Here is a 27,163-nt window from a genome sequence, read left to right as displayed (position 1 = left end):
TACAGAGAAACTACTGTTTTTCATTTATTATTTCCTTGCTCAAGTCACACTGCTGGGCTGTGATAAGGAGATTAGATCAGCTGGTCTGCAAACACTGTTTCATTTCAATTTGATATCAAAAACAGTGTTTGAGTCATGGCTTAATGCAAAATTGCAAAATACAACCTGAATAGCAGCAAAGTACCATGAATCGAGATAAAGTATTTGGTAGCTTCAAATTACAGTATCAACTGGAATCTCTACAGAACAATGAAGAAACCATTACTCATAGACTTTATAAACATACGGTCAGGAGTCTGTGCTGATGTCATCCAACCTATATACTGCCAGCCACAGGGTTTCGTGTAAAGCTCATTTAAGAAATTAGAACTCACCTTTTAAACCAACTCTTACATAAAGATTAGCTACTTTACAAATAATAATTGTAATATTGCTAATAAATAAATCAGATACTCAAGCTATATCACTTGTGATATATAAATGAGACTRGATTAATGCAATCATCCTGTTTGCCTTATATTCTTTTGGCCAGACACACTTTGCTTTAAACTTTGGAAAAACCAATGAATTTTCATTGTGTGTTGTTGCTGAATTACTTTTTAAGTAATCATACATTACAAGCATTTACATTCTTTTTATAATTGAAAAATATCAATTATGTGTTAAATTGAAAGGAAATGACATTTGAAAAGTAGTTGATGTTGTTATTTTTATACTCTGAAGTTATAGTTACAAATATTYTTGTTTGATACTCATGCAGAATTGTATATTGGCAATTCTTCTCCCTAAAAATATTACCTGTGGCAGTTATAAAATTCCCTCAGATTTTCAACAGCCCCTATATGCCCTCTGGTGGTCGGGGATGACAATTGCAAARTACAGTAGGAAAACATCTGATSAGGCATTAAAGCATTTAAGGAAGGAAGATTTTCATTTGAATTTAATAAGGCAATGGTGAGAGAGATTATACTGTATATGTGACTAGTAATTTGGTACACACATGTTGCTATGAATTCTTCTGTTAGTATGATACCTGAAAGGGCTGCCCCTTTACTTTCTAAAATTAACTCAAGACCAATGATATATGTTCCTGAATTCTTAGAATAATTTATAAAAGTTAAACACATACTCTGTGTATGCAGAGTGAAAAGTGAAGTGCTACAACATCAAGGATGTTTCAGTGGGGATAATTCCAGGGGAGAACAATAATAAATTTGCTAGATTTTCAAATATGAGTATCAGACTGAGGCTGCTAGTAAGATTGAAACACATTGTTATTAAATTAATTACRTAACCAAGAGTAGCCACTAATAACATGACTGAATTAAATAAGTTTGCTGGAATTTCGATTACTGAAAGGTATACTGAAGGTACAAGCAGCAGAAGGCCTTTTCCCTACGCCTCCCTTTTGCTTTTCAAAGCTTAGTGTTGTGCGAGAGCTCTGAGAAGATTACACCAATGATCTCCTAAATAAATAGGTGGGGAAGAAGGCACCTGACCCGCTGGAAAAGGTGCAAYGGTGGGTGACCAGGACCGGGATGGTAAATGGAACTTCCTCCTCCCCTTTGCAGTTCTCTCTCCACTCGTTGTGGAAAAACACTGTGTCGTTTCATGAAACGGCAGGATGTGATAAAACCCTGAGTTTTCCTCCTTATCTTTTACCTGTTGCTACTACCTTCTTTTTCAATTAATCTTTCACATTTGGGTCATTATCCACTGTTTCCTCTCATGGCCATTTCCCAAATTCACCACTAGATGATTCCCATTCTCCTTTTTGGCTTGATTCTCTCACTGACCCTCTTAAATCTGGCAGCCTACCTGCGTCCCTTCAGCTTGCTCCAACACTAGTTCTAACAAGTGGGGGTAGAAAAAATCCAAGCCAAGTTTCTCATACTTTCAGATACTATCTCTCCCTTAATCTCATTACAGTTTGGTAGCATTCCTTGAACTTTGAACATTTTCAGCTTGAAACTCTCAGGATCAGAGAACTTCCTTCCATGGAAGCATATATCTTGTTATTTGAGCTGCAAAAAAATTATTCTACTGCTTAAACCTCTTCCCTCTTAAGTAATGCTCTGTACAGTCAGGATTCCTCATTAGCAGCTGGGTTTATTACAGAACACTGTTAATATTAGAGCTGAGAGCTGTGGTATTTGTAGGAGYTAAACTAGTTATCCTTCAGGATGTAACATAAACTCTCCACTGCCCACTGAAAGCCCATTGGTCGCAGTAATGGAGTGTCACTCTAAATGTTGCCCCACATGTGAGACTAGACTTCTTTCCAGCTCTTTAGAACGGCCTTCCTGCTACCACTCAGATATTATAACCATTGCAACCTCTAATATTCCTTTGCAGAGGACCTCTCTAAGTCATATGTGACAGACCAGCAGGAAACTGCAATTACAGGGTTTGTCCTCCCTAAATAATGGACTAGGTGGGTGACAGTGAATTTTTCTCCATCTTTGGTCTGCTGCTAATCCTCCCATTCACTAGCCGCAGAAAAGAGAGGCTCAGTCTACTTTCTGACACTGCCAAACAGTGCTCTGAGTGTCATAGACAAGGGCTCTCTTAGTGTCTTGACGTGCACCTAAATAACCTAGAGGAGGTGAGGAGATAAATATCTTCTTGATTAAGAAAGAATAGATAAGAATAAAAGATGTTTCGGTAGAAAGGGAGCCATCAGCTACTCAAAACAGAGCATTATTGGCCAGACTTTTACATATTCCAAGTACTCATAAAACTCAAAATTTATGGAAGATGTGAGTGCTCCTCAGAAGATCATGGCTGTATGGTGTGTGTATTTGTTTTCTCTACAATGCCTGCCAATCTAGAAGCTACTATTTGGTATGTTAATATTGATAATGAAATATTAAGAATTGATTAAATTAAATTAAATTAGATGATTCTGGTTGGTTTTGGTGTCCTAAAAGATGGAAAATATGAGCTGCTCAGGCAGCAAGGTATTTTTATGTACTTTTGCACCAAATGTTATAGTGTAAGAATCTCCAGACCTGAATAGTTAAAGACTAGTAGACTAGATATGTTAAACTATCTAAAAGCGGCCTTTGGTTTGAAAGAGATTTTGTGTAATTACTCTCTTTGAAAATAACTAATTTGTTTTAAGTGTTTACAATCTATTTTTAAGGTCCTTACAAACACACTCAGAAACCTAACATCTCTTAAACTTGCTTGAAACTGCTGATCATAAGCTATACTGTACTACTGCTATAATACTCAGAAACTTAATATATTTAAATCATTTTAGTTTTTGATGGTGAATCTGTGAAGCACTACAGGATCAGAAAGCTGGATGAAGGAGGCTTTTTCCTAAGCAAACGGAAAACTTTTAAAACTCTGAATGAGTTTGTTGACTATTACAGTAAGAACAGTGATGGCCTCTGCGTGACACTTAGGAAGCCATGTCTAAAGGTAAGAATGGATGCTACATCGTGCAATGTACTTTTTATAAGGTAATTCTCCAGGTATCTGTTATAAGGTGTTAGCCTCATAACTGTTTCCACCATTTCAAAGTGGTGATGACCTGCTTATTTTCAGGAAGTCATGGATAGCATTACAGTTTCATTCTTGAAGCTGACACATTAATAATAAAATACCATGGCATTTTGAACAAATCATCATGTGACTGTAGGAGAAAATATGCCAAACCATGATTTATGAATACCTTTTTGTAAATGGATATGGAGATGAAATCACCAACTTCATAACTCTAGCTGTCTATAAGTAATTACTGAGACAAAACCACTAAGTTCAGGCAAGCAATACGTCATTGTTCAGAAGAGCTTGCTAGAGGGATGTTTTCTAATTTTTATTTTTTAATGGCAGGATGTTTTCTTTAGACTTAAATAATAATTCAGTAACAAAAGGCACCCAAGATGCGGCTGTACTTCATGTACCCAACACACCTTATCATATATCTGTGCTCTCAAGAAACTCAGTTACAACTTTATGTGACATGGTTAACAATGACTTCTATATTAAAAGTATAAAAAATTTAAATTACTGTATTGTTTCTTCTCTTATACCAGGTACAAATTCCTACTACTTTTGATTTGTCTTATAAAACTGTGGATCAGTGGGAGATAGACCGAAACTCTCTGAAATTCTTGAAAAAATTAGGATCTGGTCAGTTTGGTGAGGTGTGGGAAGGACTGTGGAATAATACCACTCCTGTGGCAATCAAAACATTAAAACCAGGTATGTGCATTACTTTTAAATGTTAATAAAGTCAAATGTTGGCAAGTTACTCCTTTATTTTTTAAAAATATATTGTAAATATAGCCTAATCCTAAACATAATCATTCTTAAAATATATGCACTTAAAAAAATAGTCTAGCAAAGCTCAGGATCTTGAAATACTTTACTATTTTGAATTATAATTTTATACAATTCTCTGTTTCTTTATCAGCTGAATACATTCTTGTCTGATAGTTACTACATAAAAGCACAACTTCAGCAAGGCCATCCCTTTTGTAGAACATTGCTTGTGTGGAGTTGAATAACTGTTTCATTTGTAGCTGAAGTAATCTATTTACTACTGATTAGTAGTCTGCAGAACTTCTAGTGGCTAGATGCTATGTTATAATGATGCCTGTGTTAACATAGGATATGTACTATATTAATCTTGTATTTARGAAGTGTTTTAATCCTAATAATGGTTGAATATATGCTTTTGATCCACAACATTCATTCCTCAAATTTGCCTACAGTGCACGTTTGTGACCGATACAGATTTTAATTTTTTCTTGTTTATTTTTGATTAATTTAAAGTAACTTGGTCATTTTAAAACAAAAACATAAAATGTCTGCCAGCAGATGGCAAGAATCTCATAGATAGGAAGGATAGCCTGGATGATATACATATTTTTGAATTGAGAAAACATTGTAATATGTTATGGTTAATTGAAAAAGCTTGTGTTGGGCATTAATAATTCAGTTGTCCCGTGTGACAGGACAAGAGGCAATGGGCAGAAATTGAAGCACAGGAAGTTCCGCCTGACTGTGAGGGGGAATTTCTTCCCTGTGAGAGTGACGGAGCACTGGACCAGGTTGCCCAGAGAGGTTGTGGAGTCTCCTTCTCTGGAGATCTTCCAGGCCCGCCTGGATGCAACCCTGTCTAACATGCTCTAGGTGACCCTGCTGAGCAGAGAGGTTGGACTAGATGATCTCCAGAGGTCCCTTCCAACCCTACTGATTCTATGATTCTATGAATGATCATATTGCAGGAAGCAAAATAGATTCAGATTATCCGGTCAGAGGATCACCTAAATATGCTGAGTCCTATCTGAATTCTCTGTTGAATAGGGAGGAATTTAAGCAAACATTTTAGGGCTATCTTATATAAGAATACTGTATGCATCTGGGGACTTGCAAATTGAAAGTAGATACGAAACTTTTTTCTTTGCTGAACTCAAAGCGGAAGAACTGTTAAGACTTAAGGCCATCGATAATTTTTGTGAAAGATAACATACTTTTCGACAGCATACTTTTCCAAGGAACTGATATGATCCCTTTTGCCCTAGTAATCACAGAAATCATCTTGAAATCTCTTTGTCCATTTCTCTATCCTAAGAGAGGAACAACTAAGGCTATGCCTTTCCTGAGAGGAAAACCTATTTTTTAAGACTTTCTTTAAAAAACTTGAAAGACCTATTTTTAAAGACTTCTGAAACCAGCAACTCCTGCAGCTCCACAGTCTCTCCAAGTGTTCTTGTTCAATTGTTATTATCACTCCTATCAAAAATGGCTTTTTCCCCTCATATTTGACCTGAATCTTTCATTTGGCAGTACAAACCCATTACTTCTTGCCTTATCCACCATGGTTATGGGGTACATATTATTCTCTTCCTCTTTACAAACTAGAAAACTATTATTACATTCCTTTTCAGTCTTCTCTTCTTTACCTATCTAAAGTGTTTTAGAAGTCACATCATTTTCAGAATACATTCTCTAGGCTGTTTCTAGCTGGCAACCATTTTTTTTCAAGTGTGATGATAAAAGGAAGCAGCTTCACCAGTGTCCAGCTGCGACTTCACCAAGTCTGTGGTGACCATCACTTCACCAAGTGAAAAAAAAAGGAATAGCTTCACTTCTTACAGGCTTCTATTTAAACAGCCCAATATGCTGCTTGCCTTTCTTCTCCATAAGACAAGGATCTAATTTGTCCATCTGAATTTACCTTCCTTTAATGATTTAGTGCAACATCTGGATAAGTCTGTTTTATTGCAAGATGCTGAAGTGTTCTTCCTATACTATGAATTCTCTTAAAACAGTATTTAAAGGAAGAACTTAAATAAAACTGGAATCAAAATCCAGCTATCTTAAGTTTCTGTGACATTAATTTTTCTTTTAGTGGTTGTCTTTTTCTTTCTTCTTTAATAAAGTATGTGATAACTAGAACTCTAAAAAAGATTTGTTTCTCATCAAACAAAATAATTTGAGTTTGTACCAAATTGTAACACACACACTTCTACCTGTTTTCTGTAGGGGAAAAGTGAAACTAACATTTATCTGGTATTGCATATTCAGAATGGAAAGTTATTTCCCTCTTTTCATAACTCTTTTCAAAACTCTGCTTCAACTTCTCCTTCTGCACAGTTGAGACAGTACATATTATCTGTTTTCTAAGAAACAAGCTTTGAATTTAGTAATGGACACAAGCAGAACTGAAAAGACTACTCAGTATGGGTTAAGAGGGTTGAATTTTAGCTGAAATTTGACTCCTTTATTCTCTTTTTGATGTTGCTCAGCTGACTGGCTTATACTAATACTCCACCTCAAGAAAAGCAAAAATGTGAAATCAAATTTTGTATCTGAAATGGGTCTTAATGGGTTTTTAAAGCCAGTCTGCTCCATAGAGATCCTTTTTTTGATTGTTGCTCAATTCATTACCTTTTCAATGCCTTGCTGATACAGCACAGAGAGTATAATACTGCCACACCAACGTAAGCAGGAAAAGAAGATTTTTCAGTTTCCATATTAATAGGATGTTCTAAGGATGCACTCAGAGTATAAAACAACAAAAATGGTCACACAAACTTCTTCAGTAGGTATATTAGCTAACAACGAAAATTTTACAGTGGAATAAACAATCATGGATAATATTTGCTGCAAACATGTTGCTACTAAACACAGTCTAGCATGTTTCAGAGGGAAGGCCCCTCCAACTTTGTTATTCTTTGTATACTTTGGCTGGAAAAAAGGAGTGGATTAAGCAATACCTTTCCTATTTTTATTTTGTTCACTCCCATCTGCCTCCTGTTGAGGTCAACAGTAGTAGTCTCATTGATTTCACGGTGGGTTATATTGAATTACGGCACACACAAGCTTCCCCTAGATGTGATGTCTGGGTAGCTTGGAGGCTGTGATTGTATACTATGATGAAGAAGGGGAGCATTACACCTCGTGTTGCTCAAGTGCAGGCTTTGATCCTCGAAGTCATCTTGATAAATTATACAGGTATTACTGATCCTCTCATCAGCATACTTTGTGAAATATTTAGCTTCTTTACAGAAGTAGATCAGTTTCAAGTGACAGTATTTAACCTTGCAATATACTTTTCTAGGCAATTATTCTTTTCCATACAAAGTTCTTCTCCACTTGGAGTACCTTATTTTAATCGGTTACGCACATGAGCTTTCCAAAGCTTACTTTTATCATTGTGCATGAGTAATAGCATTTCAATAACTAAAGAAAAAAAAACCCAAAGTCCCCTCACTCTAATCTAAGTAATAAATGCTTAGCTTATTACAAATAAAATTAAAATAAAGGTTAAGTCTGGTGATTCCATTCATCTCAGTACAGAGGTGATAAGTGAATGGAAAGTGTGGTAGTTCCTGAGAAATAAAGAAATGCATCATGTAACATGCTGGTGATTGAAGCTTCCAATATTCACATAGCCAACATCTCAGGCTTCACATACTACACACTATACAATTCTCTTCTCCTGATGCTTACCTCACTGATCTAAACCAAATTGCCCTCAAATTGGGTTGAATGGGGGTATTTTAAAGCAAGGTCTTTTTCCTGGACTGTTTTGCTGTGTAGATCCACAGGAAACTGGAAGGTAGAGTGGACAGGACAAGCAATCTGGCAAATATAGGAGATGGAAGTAGACTGACTCCTTCATAAATGGCTTCACAACCAGAGACATTGTGGCATGGAACTATGCCCTCATTTCTAACAGGAGCAGATTAGTCCTATGATATATCAAACAACATAGAAGAGCATAAGGCAAACCAGCACCTTGTAGATTTCTAGCACTGAAGCCCAGAAAGGATTCTGCTAGCATAGGTGTTTTCAGGCTGAGCTTCATTTTTTCAATGCCTATCTATCCTAGCTTATGCATATTCTGAATGTTTTGCTGTTATATGTCATTATATTTCACCTCCATCCTAGAAAAAAATATTTAGATTTAATCAAAATACAGCTTGTGCTTAACTGGAAAATAGCTAGAAGTTTTCTTGTCCTGAGATAGAGGTACAGAGAAAAGGTGCCTCTGCTTTCTTTAACAATTTGTTTCAATCGTATATCACCTTTGCCTGTGAGAATGTAGGGTTAATTTGTCATCTGTATTTATCTGACATCTGCTCTTTGATTCTTGTGTCTTCTTATGTTAAATTGAAAGCTCCCTGGKATGTAATATCTTTTTCTTTCCCTTCTGATGATACTTATAAACTGAGTTAAATCATTTTTCAATTGTCTTTAGAAACACTTGATATATTTTCTTGGTGTATGGTMGTTTCTTCATTTCTAAAGTTGTTTTTTCTGGACTTCCTCTAATTTCTAGCTATTACTGTTAAAAGGCCTAAAATGGATTGCGCGTAGGTAGATGGACTTCCAATCTATAGGAGAAAACCAGCTCCTAGAATTCTAGTGAGATGGCAGTGATGGACTTTTCTCTGAARCAATTTCCACTTGATAAAAATGTGCAATTTCTGGTTTATGAGTAACTACAATGTTCAGAAATCTGTTTCCATTACAATTTGAAGCAAGAGACAATTTTTTTGATATTGCATATAAACTGGAAATTTCACAAGTGCATCCTTCCAGAAATGTTGATGCCTAGCATAATAGATACATTTTCTTATTTTTAGGCATCTAAATCTTAGATATCTTTCTTTATAACCAATGGAAAAAAACAGGTACCTACATGTCAGATAAATCAGACTCTAGAATAGAAATTTGCATTACAGTGAGAGAAGAATATGCCATTAATGCATGTTTCTTTTATTTGACTATAAAGTCTAGACAACTAACTCAGACCTAGGTGTCTGAATAATTGCCTACAGTTGATGAAATGAATTCATCCACCAGCAGTGTTTTCTAATTCCATGGAATTTACATCAGTGACAAAACTGAGAAAAATGTCAAGTTACTGCAGCCTCTGAGATCTTAAGTTGGGCAACTTGAAAGCCCTCTGACCCAGAACTGCAGATGGGCTGGGACTTGTGAGGATGTCATGGAAAGTGGCTCTCCTCCACTGAACCATGTGGAGTGTTGTTACCCCTCCTGCATTTATGATTATGTAATGTTATGTAATGTTAACTAGTTCCAGGGTGCGGGCCCACTGGCTTTGGAAGTGGGGGTCCAGACACAGCCCTCCAGGACCATGGAGGAGATTTTGTAAGAGAGAGTGCTCAATCTGAGATATTTTCAGATTTAATGAACCAGTATTTTTCAACGATTTCCTGTTTCTTTTGTAAGCTTGTTTCCATCTCTAAAGAAAATGTTTAACACTTCCTACTGAAAGCCTCAGAAGATGAAATCTATATTGATCTAGAATCATTTTTTCCCCCTGACTTTTTAAAGACTTTTTTTCAGAGCCAGTGGTGGATTGTGGAGCCCTTCAAAATGTCAGAATGATTAGTCCGTGGTCTTTATATTTAGACAAGTTTTCCATTAACCTTGCAGGAGGAGTCACAAGACTCATAATTAAACTAGAGACTTTTGATTAAACTAATATCAAGTCCTGTAAAATATCTCTAAAATCTTTTATTAATATATCAATATTTAGAACTTTTTGTTATTCTAAATGTCATTTGTTAATGTGAGACAGGCTCTCATTACGCTAAAAAATCTTAACTGTTGATCTGCTAATTAATACCAATCCTGTTGTGTCATCTCCACACTTCCTGGTGTTTTGTTCAGAGGTTGCATTAGAGCATTCTGTGCCCTGAGGTACCCTCCATGGTGGAGGATGTGGATGGTGATCATGTCCTTCCACCTCCCCCTCTTTGTTTCTCTTTTGACTTCTCTTATATTCCYACCTCTACCCCTTCATTTTCAGGCAATATTGTTCCCCATCACCACCTTATTGTTACTCCCTCAAGCAACCAGGAGAGAATGGCATGGGAAGAGAAGCTCCCAGTACTGATAAGGCAGCCTATCAGCCATGGGAGCTGCTTGCACCCTTTCTGCAACTATCATAAATAGCCAGGGATTTGAGTGTCCATCTTCTCTGCTCTGCTGTCCAATTGTTCAGTCATACACTAGTCCTTGCTATACCCAAGCTAGGACTTATCTCTGCTAAAATGTCAATGGTGCAGCAAGAGAGTGKTTTTTTTTTTTTTTGTTTTTGTTTTTTTAAGGGACTCCTGTTGACAAAAGTCGAAAGCACTTCTCAGGATTAATTCCTGGGTGTATTGGGAGAAGCTGAAGAGCTTATATTTTATCTAACTGGTGCTCCTGAGAACCGGGTGCCCATGATGGACTTCCATCTCTATCTACTCTTTGATTATGCAGACTTCTTTTAAGGCTGTCCTAWATCCTGTTCCAAAATAGTCTTTATATTAAAAATAATATAAACTCTTTCCTATGAAAATCTCATGGGAACATTTTAAAATACCTATAAAACTTGTCTTATGCAGTCATCCTAATGTCAAAGGCAACAGAAGCTACATAACTTTATAGGGGAGTGACTGAAAACACAATTACTTTAGGCTTCAGGTGAAAAGTTTGACCAGTGCAGGTTTGCCACTGTGTCCGCTGCACTGTGAAGAACACAGTTTCCATAGGGAATTTGCAAATGCATAGTCATGAACCATCTTACATTGAAGAATTTCATTACATGAGTCACTGGCAGCCTTGTTTAAGCTTTTGGCAGTGAGTTGCTCTAATGTTTTGACAGCTCATTGAGGACATCATGGCTGGAAATTAAAGTTTCTTGGAAGAACGTTAATATTTCCAAGCTACAGTGACTAAAATGACTGACTTCTAGGCCAGAAGGCTCAGAACCATCGATCTCGTTAAACAATCTGATGATCACTGTGACAAAACAAAAAGCAGTAGAAACACGATGCCTTCATTCAGATTATTGTCTTATTTGTTTATTGATATTTCTGCTTTGGAAAAATCTGTGACATTTTTCCAAGGTGAAAACATAGTGAAGAATGTGTGAATGACAAAACAAAACAAAACAAAACACAAGAATGTCTTTCCCTTGAGGAACATCTTTTCTGACTTGTTGAATTGTTGACTCACAATTATCAGAGAGATATAGGGATCAGCAGGTAGAAAAATGAATGCTAGAAGGCAGAAACTGCTATTTTTGTTCTTGAATCTGTACAGCTCTGTCTTGCTGTAGGTCGCTGAGCATGTCACTATACATTTGTGTTTTTATTTTTTCATTGAGGCTTTTTTTTTCTGTTTAAGTGGAAATTGTTGCAGCAAGGATTTGCACTTTGTCCTAGGCTGAATGTGATGGATTCTCTGGAAAATATTGTTTAGGTTGGCTTGTTTCTCCAACTGTCAGCACATAAAGTAGACATCTATCATCACCAATTAATCCTATCTAAGAAAATTCCTTCAACCTGTTCAAGCTGACAAATGCATTTGTCATTATTATTTTGTAAGGCATCTCCCAAATTTATTTGTTTTGCATGGAAACTGCCAAAGCAGTTTTTATTTAGGAGACAGTATTCTCATAATAAACTTTGGTTTGGTACAGTTATCAGATATTTTAATGATATTTTCAGTTCTTGAATATTTAATCTCTGCTACATATGTGGCATAAACAGCTTTGCATTCGGGAAATTCATCAGAACAAAGAGATTATTTTATTTCTTTTGGTTCAGTACCTAACACTAACTTATAAGTTAACTTGTGTGTGAGAAAGTTGCTTGAGCACTGTCAAATACCCAAATCATTCTCCTATTATTATGAACAGTTTACACTCAAACGACCTCTTGTGTTACTAAGAACTTGCACCTTTTAATGTTGTTCCTTTACAAATAAATCATTTCTGAAGTTCACTAACAAGTGTACTCCATACATTGTGCCTAAACTTATTCGGAAGACAAGGCTACTTTGAAGTCATTTGTGAAGGTTTATCAAAAGTTTCAAACAGACTGTCCTCCAGAGAGGCTTATCAAATATTTAAGGACCACTTAGGCCAATGGAAACTAGGTAGAAACAATTAAGCTTTCTCTCTAACTCATTTCCAAATTATCTGTGCTTTTCTTACAATATGAAGCTTCCTCAATTCTTCTAGGAAATACTTCCTGAAAGGAAGTAATTAGTGCTAATATGCATGCTTTCAGTAGGCTTAAATTAGAAGTGATTTCTAGTAGGGGAGGAGGGGAAGGAGAAAAGCGGCTGCTTATTGACACCTATCAATATTATTTTTGTTTTTAAACAAGACTTTAGCATTTACTCACTTGTTGCCCCCCCCAAAAAAAATCAAAACCATATTTTCTTTCAATTTACTCCCAAACTGGTTTCTTACACAAATGTTTATTATAATAAAGGTTTATGTTAACTAGTAAATTTTTTGGCCACCTGATTTCTACCTATAATAATCTGCTGTTTGTACTACGTTTACTATTAAAAGCTAAAAAATTCTACTTCATTAAAAACACATGTGTTTAACGGCAAACTAAAAAAAGAATTGAGTTTAAACCCCACATGGTATATATTTTATATATTTCATTTATATAAACTTCCTAAAATAAATGTAACTTCTTTGCCACTATTGTAACAGGTTTTATCTAATTGATTTGTAACGGGAATGGTCATTTGTCTTTTTTTTTTTTTTTTTTTATCTTTGTTTATCTGGTTGCTAAAACCCAACCTCACATTTTTATTGATAAGGACAGATTCCTTTGTGTGTGTGTGTGAGTAAAAGTAATTTTTTTTTCAAGTAAGTAAAACCGAATGGACTTTATGAGGCCTTCTACAGACAGCTAGAAGTAGTCTCATGATCACAGGCCCTGGTTCTCATGGGGGACTTCAACCACCTTCATCTAGAAAGACATTGATGATGACTTTTTGATGCAGGTGGTGGAGGAGCCACTGAGAAGTGTGCTGCTGGACCTTGTACTAAGCAACAAAGAAAGACTGGTTGGAGGTGTGAAAGATAGGGGCAGCCTTGGCTGCAGTGGCCATGAGACAGTGGAGTTCAGGATTCTGCATGGAAAAAGTAATAGTAGTAGTAGTAGTAGTATTGCCATGGAAGGGCAATAAGTAGGATCAAAACCCTGGACTTCAGGACAGCAAACTTTGGCCTTTTCAGGGACCTACTTGGAGGAATCCCATGGGTTAGGGCCCTTGAAGGAAGAGGAGTCTGAGAGAGCTGGTTAAYATTCAAGCATCACTTCCTCCAAGCTCAAGAGTGGTGCATTCCTATGAGTAAGAAATCAAGCGAGGCGGGTAGGAGACCTGCATGGATGAGCAAGGAGCTCCTGGCAAACCTGAAACAGAAGAAGAAAGTACACAGTATAGAAGAAGGGACAGGYCACTTGGGAGGAATATAGGAACACTGTCAGAGTATGCAGGGATGCAATGAGGAAAGCTAAAGACCATTTGGAATTAAATATGGCAAGAGATGTCAAGAACAAAAAGAAGGTCTTCTTCAACTACATCAGTAGCAAGACTAGAGAAAATGTGAGCCCACTGCTGAATAGASTGGGTGCCCTGGTAATGAAGGATAATATAGGATACAGTCTTTGCTTCAGTCTTTACTGCTAAGGCCAGCCCTCAGGAWTCTCAGAGCCTGGAGACAAGGGAGAAAGTCTGGAGAAAGGAAGACTTTCTGTTGGTCGAGGAGGATTGGATTAGAGATCATTTAAGCAAACTTGACACCCACAAATCCATGGGCCCTGATGGGATGCACACATGAGTGCTGAGGGAGAAGGTGGATGTTATTGCCAGGCCGCTCTCCATCATCTTTGAAAGGTCCTGGAGAACTGGAGAGGTGCCTGAGGACTGGAAGAAAGCCAATGTCACTCCAGTCTTCAAAAGGGCAAGAAGGAGGATCCAGGAAATTACAGGCCAGTCAGCTTCAACTCCATCTCTGGAAAGGTGATGGAACAGCTCATTCTGGATGTCATCTCTAAGCATGTGGGGGACAAGGAGGAGATCAGAAGTAGTCAGCATGGATTCACCAAGGAGAAATCCTGCTTAACCAATCTGAGAGCCTTCTCTGATGGAATGACTGGCTGGGTAGGTGAGGGGAGAGCAGTGGACGTTGTGTACCTTGACTTCAGCAAGGCTTTCAACACTGTCTCCCATAACATCCTCCTAGAGAAGCTCGGAAGTGTGGGTTAGATGAGTGGACAGTGAGGTGGACTGAGAACTGGCTGAATGGCAGAGTTGTGATCAGTGGCATGGAGTCTACTTGGAGGCGTGTGGCTAGTGGCATTCCCCAAGGCTCAGTATTGAGATCAGTCTTGTTCAGCTTATTCACAACTGTCCCCTGGATGAAGGGACAGAGGGCACCACCAGCAAGTTTGCTGATGATACCAAGCTGCGAGGAGTGGTCATGAAGTTCAACAAAGGCAAGTGCAGGGTCCTGCGTCTAGGAGGAATAACCGCATGCCCTAGTACAGGTTGCGGGCTGACCTGCTGGACAGCAATTCTGTGGAGAAGAACTTGGGAATCCGGGTGCACCACAATGTGCCACAATTGTGAGCCAGCAATGTGCCCTTGTGGCCAGGAAGGCCAATGGTATCCTGGGGTACATTGGGAAGAGTGTTGCCAGCAGGTGGAGGAAGGTGATCCTGCCCCTCTACTAAGCCCTGCTGAGGCCTCATCTCGAGTCCTGTGTCCAGTTCTGGGCTCCCCAGTACAAGAGAGACATGGAGCTACTGGAGAGAGTCCAGCATAGGGTTACAAAAATGATTACGGGCTTGGAGCACCTGCCCTATGAGGAACGGCTGCGAGGGCTGGGCCTCTTCAGCCTGGGGAAGAGAAGACTGAGGGGGGATCTYATCAATGTGTACAAGTACCTGAAGGGAGGGTGTCAAGGGGATGGGGACAAACTCTTTTCAGAGATACCCAGTGACAGGGCAATAAGCAGCAGGCACAAACGAAGCACAGGAAGTTCCGCCTGAATACGAGGAAAAACTTTCCTGTGAGGATGACGGAGCCCTGGCACAGGTTGCCCAGCGAGGTTGTGGAGTCTGCTTCTCTGGAGATCTTCAAGGCCCGCCTGGATGCAACCCTGTCTAACATGCTCTAGGTGACCCTGTTGAGCAGGGCAGTTGGACTAGATGATCTCCAGAGGTCCCTTCCAACCTCAGCCATTCTGTGTGATTCTGTGAAATTTATACATATACTTTAAAGAGTTATTCAGCTAGTATAACTTTTTTAGTAGATCATAAATTAAAGAAAAAAGTTTGGTTTCAAGTTGGAAGAAATCTATAGAATGATTAAACTGACAGATTTCTTGTAGGTAATCCTTGATGATGAAGACAAGTCAACTTTTATATGGTGTAAAGAAATACTGTATATTTTTTTATTTTAATTATGTTCATCAAAGCACTGATGATATCTGCTTGCTCCTGGATCACCCACAGAGAAAGCTTTTATTCTTTATTTGTGTTTTTTTTTTCAAATCAATCCACCTATTCAGGATATGCAAGTTTTAATCCTAACTGCCACTGACTTTACCACTCTGTGGCACTTCTATACAAAGTTGTATGTTATAACATATATATTATACAGTATATATATTATATATTATAAACATTTATTTATATTTACATATATAAAAATGCGCACGTGTACTCCTTATATGCTAAAATGATTTCAGTGCTTTCMGGTCTTGATGATTGAAGCTGAAAAGAAAAATTCCACAAATTTTTATTGCAGCACTATTTTTTTTGTCAGAAGTTTTATATTTATTATCTGGATATTCTTACCTCTGTTTCTGGGCATTTTGTTAATCAGAAATAACAAAGTTTTTTGCTTAAGTTTTATCAGCTAACATTCTAGCCTCACTTTTTTTCAACCTTGAAAAAAACAGTTTTAACCTTTATATACCTGGTGACTAGACCACATATGTTTTCTATGCCTGTGCAATGTCATATTTCACTTGTTAGTTGTTTATTGCAGCTGCACTGTCTGTTTTCTCTAGGAACTGTGAAGATTTGAGATGCTAATGTACCTGCAGAGACAAAAGTACTCTCATTTATTCCCTTAAGACTGCCAAGCAGGTAGGAAAGGCTTTAATAGCTTTAGCTTATCTTTTGTTATACGTTGTTCTTTCAGGTTCAATGGATCCAAAGGACTTTCTGAGGGAAGCACAAATGATGAAGAACTTGAGACATCCAAAGCTAATACAGCTTTATGCTGTTTGTACTTTAGAGGATCCAATTTATATTGTTACTGAGCTGATGAGATATGGAAGTCTTCTAGAATACCTTCAAAGTAAGCAAATAACTATAAACTCTTTTCAAGGGGTGCCACAGCTTTCAGTTTAGTAAATGAACTAACATAAAAGATAGAAGTACAACACTCTGGTTTAATGTAGAAGTGGCAGTATTTGCTGGGGTTGGGGAGAGGAAAAAAGAAAAAGGGTTATGAATTTTTGACATACCAAATTATTTTAGAAGATGTAGGAGAGAATCGCTTTCACAGTTTGATTTGTGCCTCATAATGACCCACATTTTTCTGCCCAGTTCTATGAGTAGGTAGGAACTTACATGCATAGAATAAAAAGATAAGCATACAGAAAGGAAGAACATCATATTTGACGTGCGATGGAGACATTTCCACAAAATGTACTTACAGCTTTGAAATCTATTACAAGGCAGAGAAAGATTTTGTTCTATGTTTGTCCCTTGCCTTTCACATCAGGGCTCTTATCTCAGCAGGGCTTCAAATTGCTCCTTTGAAGGAAAATAACAGTTAAAAATAAAGTTGTACAACCTGGAACAGACTAGCATAATGATTGCACTTTGAGTTCATCCCAGCTATTGAGAAAATCTTAATCCTAGTGCTGTTCTCCATTTTCAGTTTATCAAATGTCTTTGAAATCCTAAATGTCTCTAAAATGATCTTTTGAAGATAAAATGTTCACTCCAGTTCCCTTGGCAAGTTTCTTCTCTTCCTCGATGAAGGAAGACATAAGACAAAGCCCTGTGAAATACCATAGACAGGATCTATCTTAACACACAGCTTCCCCCATCCTCTCTGTGGAACTATTTCTTAAGGGAGGCTCAGTCCAGGGACAATTACAACTAAAGAAATATCCATTAGAGGGACAGAGGCTGTTAGGAACTATGGGGACAGAGGCTACAAGGAACTTGGCCAGCTCATGTAAAGTTTTGTAGGTATTTAATGGCCAAGAGGTAGTGAGGCACTTAAATTTCCTTAAACTTCTGATCTTTGGGGCCTTTGTGAGCGGAGTGCTGCTTATCTGGTTGAAGGAGCCCAGCACATCAAGAAAATGATTGCCATGCATGAAAACATTTATTATTTGAAAGTTAAAGCTCTGAGAAAGACAGTATGAATCAAGCTACTGAAAAAGTGATAATTGGCCTCTATTTTTGCACAGAGTCCAACATATCCAGGACACCTCAGTGTTGCAGCCCATGTGTAGATCAGTTGCTAGCCTATGCACAGCAGCTGGCCCTGCCATAACTAGGGCACGTATGCAGATTGATCTGGTACCAGGCACTGATTGCTATAGTCCTGCGACAGACTGACTGTGAAAAGTCAGTCTAGACAGCCATCAAGACAACAGTAAAAATGGCGGGTTGAAAGCAGCCTAGTGGTATCTCTCTTTGTCTGATGACCTATGGACAAGGTGATAAACAGAGCTAAGAGATGGAGGCAGAAGTGCAGGTGTTCTAATAGATATTGGTGGAGAAAAGCCAGTGTCATCAATTATTACTTATTACTCAATAAGTAAACAGATCTGAAGCTTGTGTAGAGTTCTGTATCTGGATATGATCTGTATTTTCTGGAGAGCTCCTCATAGACATTCCTGAGATTCAGCTACCTCAAAGACCAGGAAAACAGTTCCTGCTAATTCTGTTTGCACTATGGGTGAATATGGTGAACTGGAAAAAGTGATATAAGGTAACACTACGGTAAGTTAATGTTTCGTGCATGGTGACTATCATATTCCAACAGAGAGTCAGCTGTGTAATGGTAATAGGCATGTGACTCCCCAGAATACTCTGTGAATATACTTCYTGATGACCACAGCTACACATGGCACTTGAGGTGCCACCAGTATGAAAAAATGTAACTGAAAACTTTCTTCACTGTTGGATGTGAATGAAGTCATCATAAATGTATGCATGTTTTTATTGTAATAGACCTTGGGCTTGTTCTAGCAGGGACACAGTCTTGAAATTTGGTGAATTATTACCAAGGCAATGTTCTCAACAGGGGAAAGTATTGTTTAATTTCTTTTTCTCTTTTTTGTCAAGTGTCTGCCAATGAGAATGTTTACCTGTCTTTTTCTAAATGAAATATTCTGATTGATTGATTAGAACAAGGTGCAGACCTGAGCCTTCTTTAACATTTTCTGTAATAATTTTTAAATTTTTCATATAAGGGAGATRGTTTTGCCAAAAAATATTAGTAAAAAATGACATAGAGATGCTACATTTTCTTTATATGATAAARAACAAGTCATGGGAAGCTTTTATAAATTCATCAGTAGTGCCTGGTTTTGAGTGTGGAAGTTATGTTAACAGAGATATAAATCCATGAATGAAGTGTATGTTGCATTTAAGCAGAAGGTACCGTTTTGTTGTAGATTTTCCTCCCAAGAACACTTTGAAACAAACATGCATAATATACTCAGATGAATGCAGATGTAAGCTCTTCCCTGCTCTGAACAAGCTAGATGAGAACTAGCTCTGCTCTGGAAATGTCTGTAGCTSTATTAATGCAGTGTTGTGCTTGAACTTGCGTAGTTTAGGTGGCCAGACATCCCRGGATGTCAGAGGAGTATTTTAGGAATATTTATATGAGAACAGTACGTGATTCGTGCGTTCACTCATGCTTTCATCCTCTATCTTGCTGCACAGCTTGCACCTCCTGATCTGCTGATGATCTTCCCCCCAGTTTTCCATTCCTTAGCCCCAGGATGTCAGTGGCTCAGAATCAGGCCTGGGAGAGCAGAAATACTCTAGCAGTGGGACCGGCTCCCTCAGCCCACATGCTAAAAGCAGCTGTTCAGCCTGATCTGGGATCCCAAACAGGCCTCATCCAAAGAAACAGACTTTCAGCTGCAACTTCACCTTTAGAGGTGAATCCCTGCTCTTTAACACAGTGCCTCTGTGTGTTCTTYTGCTCTGCACTTAAACAACTTGTTAAACATAAGGCTTATGAGTCACCCTTCGGCCATGCCAAAGGTATCTTTTGGGTTCCTGTTTGGAGCAAGCATGTGTCAGGTCAGCACAGCTGCGCGTGGGCTTGAGCACAGCCAGAGGTTGGATGAACCTGTGCTTGAGTCTGTCTGCTCCTTGTCTGCTCTCACCAAGAAGTATTTCAGTTTGCGCAAATGAAGCAGCAGTGTGAAAGGCACATGGTGGGAAGGTTTTAACTGGGAGTCACATAAGCTTCTTTCCAAAACTCATGTACCCTCTCATAGGTATTGCACATCTTTAGTTACCTTCTGATTAARTGCAACATACACTTCATTCATGGATTTATCTCTGTTCAGCAATCTGAATAGTAAATGCCTGCCAATTATCATTATTCTGTGACCTGATGCTGGGTTTTCTTGATGGTTAAGTCATAGTTTGTCGCATAGCCTGATTTTTCTCCTTCTCTTAAAGGTCAAGGCTGCTATTAAGCATATGTATGGGGGAGGAAAAGAATTTCTGAGTCAATAATAGAAGTAAATAATCTCAGTACTGGATTATCATGACAATGAGTTTAACCTCGAAAAGGAAGTAGGACAATACATACACAGGGCAAATTTAATCATCTGAAATTCATTTCTTTTACCTATTCATTTCAGAACATCCAGATGAGCAGGAAATTCAAAGCCTGGAGATTGCAGAATAGATTAGTAAACAATAGAATTTCACACTCTTCATAAGGGGTGATTGCAAGGTTAGGTCAGATAAAATGCCAGAACTGAAGGAGGYTATGCAAAACAATGCTAACACACTTTCAATACAAATCAATTCAAAATAAGCAGCAGAAAGCTGCCAGCTACGAATGATTTATTTCTTTAACCCAGGGGCRCTAAGGAACATTCACTATCATCAGTGAGAAAGGAGAACTGCCAATGAATACAGCAGCAAATACAGCTTTTTGGTATTGGGAAGATTTTGAAATAGAGAGTTGAAGCTGTTCTGAGTATTAGAGGCTATAGTGGTTGACACTTACGCTTCAGTGCTKCAGGCTCTGGGTTTGGATGGCTGATGCCTGAATGTAACACTGATTTGGCTTACCTAGATTGCCTAACTGTATGAATTCTTCTCTCTGCTATGATGAGTTCATCTGCCCCCAAAGTGCCATAAAGGCCCTGAATTCTAATATGTTATACTCTAATGACATTTTTTGGTATCCGTCATACTATTTATGGCTGCAGTTTTTCATGGCCCTAAGGCTCTTTCCTTCRTTTGTGGAACTTGTTCTGCTCAAAGCTCTTTTACTGCTCCGTCTGAACAGCCTATCTCTGATTGCAAAGTCTCTGTTTCTGGGACTTGCTGATCTTACGGCATGCACGTTGTTTTGGAAAGTTCTACAAAAGAAGCAGGCAGCTTGAAAGCAGCTGAAGGAATTAGTATTGAGGGGCAGCAACAGAGACAGCAGTGTGAAGCAGTTAAGTGGACTTGAAAGTGAAAATGAGAGTTACGCTTGACAGCTGGTGATGTATTTCCTGGTAAGAATCATTGGAGAACAGGGAGCAGGGCTCATTTCATGCTTTTCCTCTTCAGTCAGCTTTGGCTATGCTCAGGAAGTACTGACATTAGCTCTTAATCACATTTTGGAACAGGTTGTGCACTTGTTAGAAAGGCAAAAACATGCATTACTATCAGTAGATAAATGCAACTTTCTCTGGAATGTTTCAACAGCTTCTTCTAGGCCTAAATCAACTGCTGAATTTAGTATCTACCCTTTCATACGAGATGGGAGAGTCACTGTTACTCAATTGTAATGAAACTAGCTACATGACTTTATGTAGTATCATTTACTCAGTTGCTAGCATTTGATTGGGCTCTTTGTATTGCATTGCTTGGTCTTCTCAGGTATGTTGGCTATTTTGACCAACTAATTGTCATATTATTTATAGCTGAATACCATAAGTGTTACGTTATCCTTGTCTTTTTTTAAACAGATGATGCGGGCTCCCAGATCTATCTGTCACATCAAATAGATATGGCTGCTCAAGTGGCTTCAGGGATGGCTTACCTTGAATCTCAAAACTATATTCATCGGGATCTGGCAGCCAGGAATGTCCTTGTTGGGGAACACAATATTTACAAAGTAGCAGATTTTGGACTTGCAAGAGTTTTTAAGGTGGGTGGTGAGAAGATGAATTGGCAGTTGGAACTCCTGCACTCCTGCTCTGGGGGAAAAATAGAAAAGATTAGCTGAAGTATGAACTGTAAACTCTGAATTGCTGGTATCAAGCAAAAGGYATGTCCAGTGGAATTAAAAGGAGCTCCCATAGTGTTCCCTTCTATCCTCTTCTTGCATTACCCAGTGCAAGTTCAGAAGCTGGCCTGCRCCTTTGCGCTAGCCGCTAAACAGCAGTCCAGTGTCTGCTTCCCACTCAAGCACCAAGAGAGGAACCTGGTAGGCTCATACCCTTTGCTGCACAACCTTTTTCCACAATGACAGTGTCTGGCATGTGGAGAAAGATAGCAGGAATTATGGCAAATATTTTTGAGCTGGTAAAGGAAAGCATTTAAGAATATATTGACAGCTATTCCTTCCTTAACCATTCCTCACTTCCTCAGTGGTGCCTGGGAATGCATATTGCCATTATAAAAAGATCTTATTCCTCTGCACAGCCAACAGCAGAGCTCATAAGGTGAGCTCTCAGTCATTTAAATCTGATGCAGTTTCAAATTCTTTGCCATTGCAYGGTTTTTATTTTTCTTTAGCCTTTCAGGATCGGGAATACCAAGTAATGACTGAGATAGCTGCAGTGTAGAAATGAGATTTCCTACTTCTTCAAAAGATTTGAACAGAGTTGGAAAGATTTGGCTTACCATATTTTATGGATTTCAGCATGCAGTCTGTAATTTTTGAGGTCTTATTATTATTTTTGTTGATTTATGGTATTGTAATGAGAGGAAAAAACTGAGAAGAAAGCCATTTCCTTGTAGTTTTTTTTTTCAATTCAAGAAGCAGAAATTGAGGCTCATAACAGACTTAGATTTATTATATATTGAAGTATAAAATAATGACTTGATGATGGCATCAAGGGACTTTGAAACTGCTTTTTGCTTAATTTTCRTTCTTGTATTTATGCATAAATGTAAGATTGCACATTTTGTTAATATGGAAAATATATCTCTTAAACAAACTATGCTTGCAATGCTTACTGTCCTCATTAGAGAGGTGCCAAGTTAGTTGTTGACATTTCTTGTTAAATGGAACTTTTCCAAAATGCTCTGTCATAGAGTCATCTTGGTAGACTTCCTTGGGAATGTTACGACTCCTAAGCCAAAATATTAATGTTATCATATGCAAAGATCCCAAAGTAGTAGGTGAGAGAAGTGTAAAACAGAACATTAATTCAYATCCTTCCTTGTTCTCAGAGAAGAGTATTATGATACCAGCTGTATCAGTACGTAGGTACAAGACATCAACAGTCACGATCTTATTTAGAGTGTAGGATAGGACACTATAGTTAGTAAAGAATACATTCTGTATTTAAAATAAAACAAAATAAAATACCTGTACACATTTGTCTGCATTTACATGTGAAAAACCTGACCAAGGGTTAGATGTGAATGGTGTACAGTAAGCTACATTTAGAAGTCAGAGATATAAAAAAGTTTGAATATCTGTGCTATAAAGCTTTAAGGACATGAGACTATGGGTTAAGGAAAATTAACTCAAAATGAAAGTAAATAATTTTCTATATGTTTGTCATCTTCACTTTGCATGAATTAATTGAAGCCACTGTAAGCTAATATATTAATTTAAATCACTTGGAGTTTGTTCTCTGGTCTTGAAACTTGCTTAAGTGATTGTTACAAAGTCAATGGCCCTTCAACACTGCAATAAATCACAAAACGGTTCCAAAATTCATTAGCTCTTGCTCTTGCCTTCTCCATTTATCGAAGCCCAGACATGAAGCTATTTGGTCTCTAGTGTCAGCAGGATGCTTACGCTGCCACTTCTGGCAGACTTTTGAAATTCTGCRTGCAAGATTCAGAATTCACAGTAGCAGGTCATAATTAATCACAARCTATTCCAACACTATGTGCTTACTTGAAATGATAAATGCTTTAGAAAAGTGTCTTATGAACAGCAATATTTCTCAGCTATAAGCTTCAATTCAACAAAAGACTTCATTAAATGCCTGCTTTAATACTCTTAAATGCAAGCACTTGACTAAAAAAGGGTAAGTTTAAGCACCTGCTTAGCTTGATATGYGTGTATGTGCATGTGTGGTGGTGGGGGGCTTAAGTGTTTTGCTGAACAAGATCTTAAGTCAAGCTTGCTTTGTTTTATCCATGACAGGTAGAAAATGAAAATATATATGAAGCTAAGCATGAAACAAAACTCCCAGTGAAATGGACAGCCCCTGAGGCAATCCGCTTGAATAAATTCAGCATTAAGTCAGATGTGTGGTCATTTGGAATACTTCTATTTGAAATAATCACTTATGGGAAGATGCCCTATGCTGGTAAGTATTTTTACCTAAAGAATGATTTCTAATGACTTTTTCCTTTAAAAGAGATAAAAAAAAAAATTGAATGTTGAACTAGAGCCAAAGGGTTAAATATGTAAATAGAGAATTAAAAGTGTCCAAATGAGGCCCATTTAGTGGGTCAGACCTTCTGGCTGCCCCAGGCTCCCTGGAAGCTTTCCAAAGCCTGTGATTACCAGCCATTCAAGTTTTGTCTGGCTGGAATCAGCCTGCATTTCACAGACACCTAAGCCAACTGGCTATATCGTTCAGGCACCAGAGCAAAGATGCCAACTGCKGGTATGTGGAAAAGAGGATGGTTTTTCTCACCCGGAGGTTTTAATTTCTTTTTGTTTTGTTTTGTTTTTTGTGGGATGGAGGCTGAGGTTTTCTTGATTTGTCTTTTTTGTTTTAGGATATCATATAGAAGGACAGAATATTATGTGTGGAYTGCTGTACAGGCTTTTCAGGAAGCAAAACTCTAAAAAATGAAGCAGGCTGATTTCCCCTCTTTCTCTCATATTTGACTATTGTAGTGAAGACCCTTCATAAAGAGAAGGATCACCAGAATTAGGCATAAAATTTCATTAACCTCAAAAAAGTAGATTAAATAGTGTGAGAGTAGCTAGTATTCTTAGCAGTCTGAAAAATTGTTCAAGGAACTGTGGCTCCAATAATATATCAATGAAATGATTGACTGTGACTCATTTTGTGCTGGTGGGGAGAACCCAAGGGAAAAACTGACACGAAGAAAGCTGCATCCATTTAGGCCTGAAGGCTGGTACATTCACCATAAAATACATTTCAAAGGGTCCCAAACTAGCATCATTTCACATTAAAGGAAAAAAAGAATTTTTTTTGATTCCCACCCTTCCCTCCTGTAAAATCATTTCGAAGAAATAAACAAAAGCAAAAAATCCTCAACAGTTTCTTACATAAACTTATACATATGTGTGTGTAAATATACTCACATATATAGATAGATAAATAAGCTTTTCAAATATAAGTTATATGTAATGCTATGCTTCTCTGTGTTGTTGATAGTATGCTCAGCTATATATAAAATACATTTAACCTTGTAAAGGCACAATTTGCCTGTAACTTTGCAGTAGACAATGTCCTTGTTCCAAGGTTGTTTGGTTTTTTGATATCACTTCTAGCAGTCTGTTCTCAGTAATCAGTTAAGAGAAAAGGTTATGTTGAATCACAGCTGAAAGTTCAAGTTCCGGTAGCCTGTGGGCCTTGAACGCTGGAATATAAATCAGGTGTTTTCCATTGATTRTCTTAATAGAGCTTCATTTATTGTCGCATTAATTTCCAAAAGCACACAGTGGCTGTGGAAACAAAACAAAACAAAAATTCTGTTAGGATGTGTCAAAAAGTATTGTTTGCTACTATATAAACTGCAAAGGTCTCAGCTGGAACAACATTTGCAGTTTGGACAATGTGGTTCAAAGATTTCAGTGGAAATATCATTCAGAGATCTAAAAAAAGGAAGGAAAGATTACATGGTTTAAAATTTAGTTTAAAGAGTAGAAAAATGAAAGAAAACACAACAATGGCCTTAGTGTATAAAAGATGCAGCAAAAAGAAAGGAATAGTTTCTCCGTGGCTGGTGGTGACAGGGCATGATGTTATAGGATAACTACATCAGAGAAAACTTAGGGCTGATGCTAGGGAAAACTTTTTAAGTGTGAGGAAAAATCAGCAGGAAAAAGGAACAGATTGTTTCAGGAGAATTTGGAGCCAATGGGAGTAGAGTGCCTAAGAAGCAGCTTAAGTGAAACAGATGTCAGAATAATTTAGGCAAAGCCTGGGTGGTGGAAGGAAAGCTCTCACTGAGACAAACCCATTTGACAGGCTTCTTGGGTGACGTCGAGTCAGCAGTGAAGAGTGAGGGGATTGGAAAGTGCTGGACATGCTATTTAACAGCTTATTTGGGAACTTTTATTGATTTCCATGTCATTTTTTCATGAAATTGTTYTCAACTCTGCCTGTATGTGTGTATGCCTTACAGGTGGGATGTTGATCACCTCGTATCCATCCGAGATAGGGACATGCAACTTCGTGTGTGCCTAAGTAGTCCCTAAATATTCCAATAAATTCGTTCTATCTTGAAAATGATTGCAGGTATGACAGGACACCAAGTGATCCAGATGCTGGATAAGGGGTACAGACTTCCTCAGCCAGACAACTGCCCAAAGCTGCTCTACGATATCATGCTGCAGTGCTGGAAGGCAGAGGCCAAAGAACGGCCCACGTTCGAAACCTTGCACTGGCAGCTGGAAGACTATTTTGAAGTGGGTGATTCATCCTATGCAGATACACATACTATTTTAAAATGAACCCTGAGGCAGGGACTGAAGAAAAAACTAATGATCACTTCAATGAACCTGACTGGAAGGGTCACTGTGAAATCAATTTAACCTCAAATGTAGAACGAGAGGTTATTAGATAAAATTAATGAATTTGGTACATTTTCATGCCTGTGTCAATACTCAAAGATACATCAGATTTTTGCTGCTGGTAAGTATTTTGCAAGACTAAGTATCAGAAGGCTGGAGGGGTGGGGGCTTCTAAAATATAAACTCTCTTCTATTTATTTTTTGAATAACAGATCACAAGAATGAACAAATGCAATGAATGTTGTTCAGTAAGCATTGTAACATTTCATAATTTCTTTATTAGAATAATTTTTTTTGTTCCTTAGATTTTTGATTCCTATCAGTTTGTTCTTATGAAGGAATTTGATTGCTCTGTGCACAGCAGGATCTGTGCTTTGAGACTTTTCTTTTTTAAAAAAAGGAAAACCTTGTGACTGTGATGATGGCAAAACCCAGATTAATTGCCTTGCTTAGACCTGCAGTATGTGTGCCTTTGCTATGTAAGAAAATAAAATGCATTTGTTGTAAAAAAAAAGGAAATTTTTTGTTTTGTGGTTGCAAAGAATTATTTTTTATTAGACTACTGTGTCTGTCTTACAAAAATGAACACAAAAATTATTAAATTCTTAATACTGAATATCAAATAGTGTTATGCAACAGATGAGTTATTGTCCACTGAAGTGTAAGGATTTGTTTT

At 37.8% G+C, this 27,163-nt stretch overlaps 1 protein-coding gene across 1 annotated transcript in view; it reads left to right on the top strand.

The window, feature by feature from the left end:
* FRK (fyn related Src family tyrosine kinase) overlaps positions 1-26,735 on the top strand; it is a 53,487-nt gene extending 26,752 nt beyond the window's left edge. Inside the window, exons 3-8 of the mRNA XM_085309119.1 lie at positions 3,266-3,429; positions 4,047-4,215; positions 16,507-16,665; positions 21,551-21,732; positions 23,914-24,079; positions 26,213-26,735. Of these exons, the coding sequence (XP_085165245.1) occupies positions 3,266-3,429; positions 4,047-4,215; positions 16,507-16,665; positions 21,551-21,732; positions 23,914-24,079; positions 26,213-26,427 (1,055 nt within the window). The 3' untranslated portion in view covers positions 26,428-26,735. The remainder of the gene's footprint in view (positions 1-3,265; positions 3,430-4,046; positions 4,216-16,506; positions 16,666-21,550; positions 21,733-23,913; positions 24,080-26,212) is intronic.
* The last annotated feature ends 428 nt before the right edge of the window (positions 26,736-27,163 follow it).

The sequence above is a fragment of the Rhea americana genome, unplaced genomic scaffold (genome assembly GCF_003343005.1).
Source record: "Rhea americana isolate MKP2758 unplaced genomic scaffold, rheAme1 scaffold_290, whole genome shotgun sequence".
NCBI lineage: Eukaryota > Metazoa > Chordata > Aves > Rheiformes > Rheidae > Rhea > Rhea americana.
The sequence above is the reverse complement of the archived record's forward strand: the minus strand, read 5'-3'. Positions and strand labels throughout refer to the sequence as shown.